Genomic DNA, 6,000 nt, shown 5'->3' with positions numbered 1-6,000 from the left:
CCTATAGCCAGTCAATAGCCAACTCCAGTTCGTGTTACCTCCTTGACCTTCTGTTAATCCCCACTGCCATTATCTTAATTCAAATCACCATTATTTCTCACCTCATTCCTGAAACCGCCTCTAACTTATCTACTACTGCTAGGTCTTGCCACCTTCGTGACAAAGGGTTAATAACAATATATGAAGAACTATCACAAACCAAGAAGAAAAAGCCAACAATCAATAGGAATATGAGCAAAGAGAGTCAAAGAAAAGGACAAGAATCAATAATTCATGGAAAGATGCTCAATCTCACAAAAGGAATAATAAAGTAAATAATTCAAAAAGAACACGAGTTTCCATTTTTGGGGGCCTATCAGAGGCCCAAAAGTTTGAAGACACAGCCCTTGCAAAAATGTAGGGAAATAGACATGCTCCATTTATGTATTTTTGGTGTGAATGTAAATGGTACAACCTCTTCGAACAATTGGCAATTAGAAGCAACTTTATAAATGTACATACCTTCTAAGAGGACGAATTTTTTCACTGTATTTTTTTAATATAATTTGGATTTTTTCTTACCATCTGCATATCTTACTTTTCCAATAAGAAATGTGTTAAATAATTTTAAAAAATGAACTCCTATTGACAGGAGGACCCTCTCATTCAGGCAGGTGACATTGTGAAATAGCCCTCAGCATCAGTAGTCCAGGGTTTACTCTCTCCGTGTCCCACATCCATGCTAGATTTACTCTAGGGCTCTGAGGCATCTGCTTACATTCTATTTACTCATTCATACTCTTTTTTCCCCCTCTCTCACTCTCCTTATTTCAGAAATAATTCAAGAGGACTAATAGGAACTTGACACAGGTGCTCCAAAACTAAAGCTAATCAAAGTAATTTGTACTAATTTGCACAATTCATAATATTACATTTTGATTATAGTAAACTTACCTTCTGAATTATGCTTCTTTCAGGCTATTTTAATTCCTTTTCACTTTCTGAACACATACATACTGTGATAGCAAGAAAATTGCTCCCAGAGCATGGTAGAAGGTTGGGAGGGGCCAGCCAGTATTTAAAAGTGGTTGTGGACAAGGTACCCTTCAAATTGGGTTTCAGATTCCCTTCTGAGAAAGAAAATTTGACAAATCAATTTGTGATTAATGAGATCAGTAATCTGTAGCAATAACATAACCAGAGATAGCCTTTTAACATTTGATTCGCATTTGAATAATACCCCAAATCCAATCAAGGTGACCTGGCTCTAATTTTAGAGAAGTGAGACTTGTACACTTATGACTAAAATTAAGAAAACTTAAACCTCATCAATTATAATCCTCTCTTTTGAAAGACAGAATTATTGGGGGTGGGAAGTGCATGATACCTATAAGAATCACTTGTGGGGGCCGTGGCCGAGTGGTTAAGTTCACGTGCTCTGCTGCGGCGACCCAGGGTTTGGATCCTGGGTGTGGACATGGCACTGCTCATCAGGCCACGTTGAGGCAGCGTCCCACGTCCCACAACTAGAAGGACCTGCAGCTAAGATATACAACTGTGTACGGGGCGGTTTGGGGAGATAAAGCAGAAAAAAAAAAAAAGATTGGCAACAGTTGTTAGCCGAGGTGCCAATCTTAAAGAAAAAAAAAAAAAAAAAAGAATCACTTGGACAGGGAGGTAGAAAGCAAATACCAGTCATGTCTCCAAGATGGAGTGGAACAGAGGGTGTTGACCAGTCAACATTCAGTCCACTTGGAATGTTTATCCCTATGGGATACGTGTGTATCAGGTAAAAGCCATTAAAGTTATCCAACCAGACCTTGGCATGCTCCCTGTGCCACTTTCCCCGGTTTATTTGGCTTCTTATACAGGTTTACGTGCAGCCAGCCACACCCGATGCTGCTCCAGTCTCTAAGATCCACGGGGCTTCAGGAGTGTTTTCGTTTAACCTCTTCCCAGTACAGGAATGCTCCTTGATTTCTCATTCCTAGACCCACTATCCATGATTCTTTTATTTATTTATTTTTTAAAAAAATGTTTGTTTTGGTGAGGAAGATTGGCCCTGAGCTAACATCTGTTGCCAGTCTTCCCCTTTTTGCTCAAGGAAGATCGTCACTGAGCTAACATCTGTGCCAATTTTCCTCTATTTTATTTGGGATGCCGCCACAGCGTGGCTTGACAAGAGGTGCCAGGTCTGCACCTGGGATCCCAACTGGTGAACCCTGGGGCGCCTAAGTGGAGTGCGTGAACTTAACCACTATGCCACTGGATTGGCCCCCATGATTCTTTTAAATAAACTTCTTCTATCAGTCCCTGAGTAAACTTTCCCTCCCAGCTGCAGTCCCGAGATTGTATTAAGAGAAACTCTTCAGGCCTCTTTGAAGGCTCCTGAAACCCAAAGCCACTTTTACAAGGTAAATGGTTAATGTTCTCACAACTTTATTTGGCCTTAACTGGGGGGAAGGAAACTAACACAACTATTATTTTAATTTCTTTATTTATCAATAGTATCCAAAAAAAAAAAAAAAAGGAAAATCAGGAGTTACAAAAACAAGTTAAATGCAATATGGAAGCCTACTAAATACAAATACATTTCACAAACAGAGGCAACAGAAACCTGCTCAAATTGCTTTTCGAAATAGTCTAAAACATAAGTGTAAAGGAAAGACATTCAGACTGGTCCACATGGGTTTATTAGCAGGTGGAGGAGCCCTGCTTTCCAAAAACAGTGATGGAGTCCAGAGTCATGGCATGTGAGAAGGTTTCCATGGACACTGAATCTCAACAGATGCTGTAATATGTTTACAAAACCATATACACACAGAGAAAGCCCAAGGAAGCTTGCAGTCTAAGCCCTGTGCTTTTAGAGCTGGAGGAACTGAACCTGATTTAATCTTATTTATTTGCTCCATGCAAAGCTCTATGCAAGACTCCCCAAACTAGGCTAGTTAGCAGCTTTCTGTGAATGGTCATCAGATCACATGATTCTATGGTGCAGACAGCAGCTTCCCTATTGACAGGAGGAATGCAGATTTGCTCTCAAGAATCCAATGTTGCAGGGTAAGGATGGCAATCACTGTCCTCAATGTAACTGGTGAGGAGACACTCTGGCTTCTTGCTTTAAACAGGCTGGTACTTCTGCCCTCTTTTCCTTACTGTCCAAGGACTGGCAAAACCTGATCAAAGCATGCTATTGGGGGTTGTCCGAAACACTTGGACAGGGAGGTGCATTTCGGGCTGCACAAGTGGGTTCGAAGACAGCTTTGAAGTGGGATGATATATAAAAGCTCAGAATTCTAAACAAAGTGGCATGTCCTCCTTTCCAAGGAGAACAAGGAAACTTGCTTAGAAGGAATTCCATTTTCAGCACAACCTTCTCAGAGTTGCCTGTGCAGCACAACCCACACATAATTTCCCTCTGGTGGTCTGTAATCTGCTTTCTGAAAATGAGATCTTACGTCAAGTTTCTAACCTTTGTTATTCCAAATGCATCTTAAACATGGTATTGAGTGGGGTTAATAATCACAAAAGACACAGGAACAACTGACTTCTTCCCAATCACAGTTGTAAGATTCAATTTCCATTATTCCCCCTCTTGAGATGTGAAACTTTCTTTTGTCCTCATTTCTAAAGGGAAAGGCATTTGTTTCCAAGGTTAAATATGAAATGCAAATGTGAAGACAAGGTGGAGTGGTTCTCTTTCCCACTCTCTTCCTGGGCAGGCTTCACCTGAGAGGGCTCTACATCAGAGCACAGGCTGTGGGGCCATTCAGCCTGAGGTCAGATTTGGTCGTCTCGTTTTTGACTGTCTGACTCTTCTTGTTCTAACAACAAGGTTTCATTTATCCTAAGGACAGGGAAAATCACAGGAGCCTATCTTCTTGGACTGATCATCAGAATCACAGAATTGATTATCTATCAAATTGAAAGGTTAATGCATTCCTACCTGCTCACTGAGGAAACTGAGGCCCAGAAATAGGAGAGACAGGGCCAAAGTCACTCTCTTAGTGGTGGATCAATGAGCATCTTGATAGGCTTGGATATCTAAGCCTTGCTTAGCTGTACTTGTCTCCATCCTTTGGAATACTGATTTGCATGAACTTATCAGGATAAATGAAAACAAATTAGCTTTCTGGATCTTGAAAGCTTTGTGTGGAGATGCTCGTTCTTCCCTTGGCTTCTGTCTGAGGCACTGGCTGCTCCTTTGGCAGACTGCTGACCCACTGGAAGCCAGGGGGCAAACTCTGGGCTGCATCTAGTATGTGACAGGGTTGGGGGAGTCTGGAAGAACTCCAAACTCGCCCACCTCTGAAATGGTAGGACTACTGAAAAATAATTACAAAAGCTTAATTTCTAGCCAAGAAAATAAAATATTAAAAAACAACAACAATAATACAATGATAATAATTGAAGAATGAAGTCAACTTGCCAAAAAAAGTTTTACAGAAAAATAGCACCTTTGGTAAAAAGTATTTTAAAAATTTGGTTAGGTATCTAAGGGGCTCAAAGTAGACAAGTATCTGCATCATTTGGGTGCACTCTCCCAGAAACTCCGTCAGGTCTGAGGGACACTGGGTAACTAGCAGGATGGCTGTGTAACTAGAGGCAGTGGTTGGGGCCATGAGGAGAAGCACAGATGCTGGAGGTCTGTTATGCTGATGGCAACAGGAAGAGCTGGCAACAGAATGCGTTCTTCTCCAATGAGCTTCCCAAACCCCTCCTCTCTAGGACAGCGCGCTAGGCTCTCTCTGGCATTGCTTGCACTCCCTGCAGCATGGTTATAGCTGTGGGAGACTCAGAAGTGGTTTAGATCTGGGTCCGCTCCTTTGCCAACCCTGATGCAGTTTCCTTACTTGCCTCCAGCCCCTGAGCACCATTTGCACAGTTTCTCTCAAAGCACTCCTAGAAATGAAGGCTATGGCCCTTCCCCTCCTAGCCAGCCACCCTCATTGCCTTTATTGCAAAACAAATAGACAAAATAAAACTCGTTGCTATACAAGCAAATACTGGTGATTTGGCGGTTGTAGCAGACACTTGCGTATACTGGACTCAGCGCTGAAGTGGAAGAGGAGGTGCCGGGTTCTGGACACCGTTCCAGATGCCGTCTCGTCAGATCTCTTTGGTGCTCACTCTCTTGGTCTTTTCAGCTGTTTCCTTTGAGAAGCAAGAGAAATAAGCATTATGAAATATAAAAAAAATGGTTGGCATTTATCTAGTCTTTATATAGCATTGACATATACGTGCTTATGCTGAATTTTAGTTCTGTTTACTTGTCTGTCTCTCCACAGATGACAAACAACTTGAGGGCAAGGATCACGTCTTTTTCATGACATAGTCATGTAGGGGCTGTCACTGAATTAAGAGCTGACCCCATTTGAACTCCTATGAAATAATCAGGCCAGACATTATTATCCCTATTTTAAAGATGAAGAAAAGGATACTAAATGGAAGTGCTACAAGATGTTCTGAATCCAAGTCCAGACAAGCATTAAGACCAACAGGCTCTGGAGGCAGACTGCCTGATCTTGAATCATGGCAGTGCTACTTTCTGGGGAACTTTGGGCATATTCTGAAATCTTCAGTGCCTCCACGTCTTCAATTACACAATGAGGGTAATAAAGTACCACCTCTTGCAACAGTAGCAGATCTCCAAAGAAGACATTCTCACTTATGCCAATAAGCACATGAGAAGATGTCAACACCATTATCATTAGGGAAACACAAATCCAAAGTGCAATGAGATGCCACTTCACACCAACTAGGATGGTAAAATAATGGACAATGACAAATGTTGGTGAGTTTGTGGAACACTGCTGGTGAGGATATAAAATGGTACAGGCACTTTGGAAAATAGTCTGGCAGTTCCTCAAAAGATTAAACACACTTACCACATGATCCAGCACTTCCACTCCTAGGTATATACCCAAGAGAAGTGAAAACATACGTCCACACAAAAAACTTGTACAAGAATGTTCACAGCAGCATTATTCATCATAGCCAAAAAGTGGAAGCAACCTAAAC

At 41.6% G+C, this 6,000-nt stretch overlaps 1 protein-coding gene across 1 annotated transcript in view; it reads right to left on the bottom strand.

Moving 5' to 3' along the window:
- Positions 1 to 2,459: 2,459 nt before the first annotated feature.
- FSTL1 (follistatin like 1) overlaps positions 2,460 to 6,000 on the bottom strand; it is a 54,403-nt gene continuing 50,862 nt past the window's right edge. The window contains exon 11 of the mRNA XM_001500510.7: positions 2,460 to 5,133. Within this exon, the coding sequence (XP_001500560.2) occupies positions 5,089 to 5,133 (45 nt within the window). The 3' untranslated portion in view covers positions 2,460 to 5,088. The remainder of the gene's footprint in view (positions 5,134 to 6,000) is intronic.

Source organism: Equus caballus, chromosome 19, assembly GCF_041296265.1.
Source record: "Equus caballus isolate H_3958 breed thoroughbred chromosome 19, TB-T2T, whole genome shotgun sequence".
Lineage (NCBI taxonomy): Eukaryota > Metazoa > Chordata > Mammalia > Perissodactyla > Equidae > Equus > Equus caballus.
This window is presented reverse-complemented; position numbering and strand designations above follow the sequence as displayed.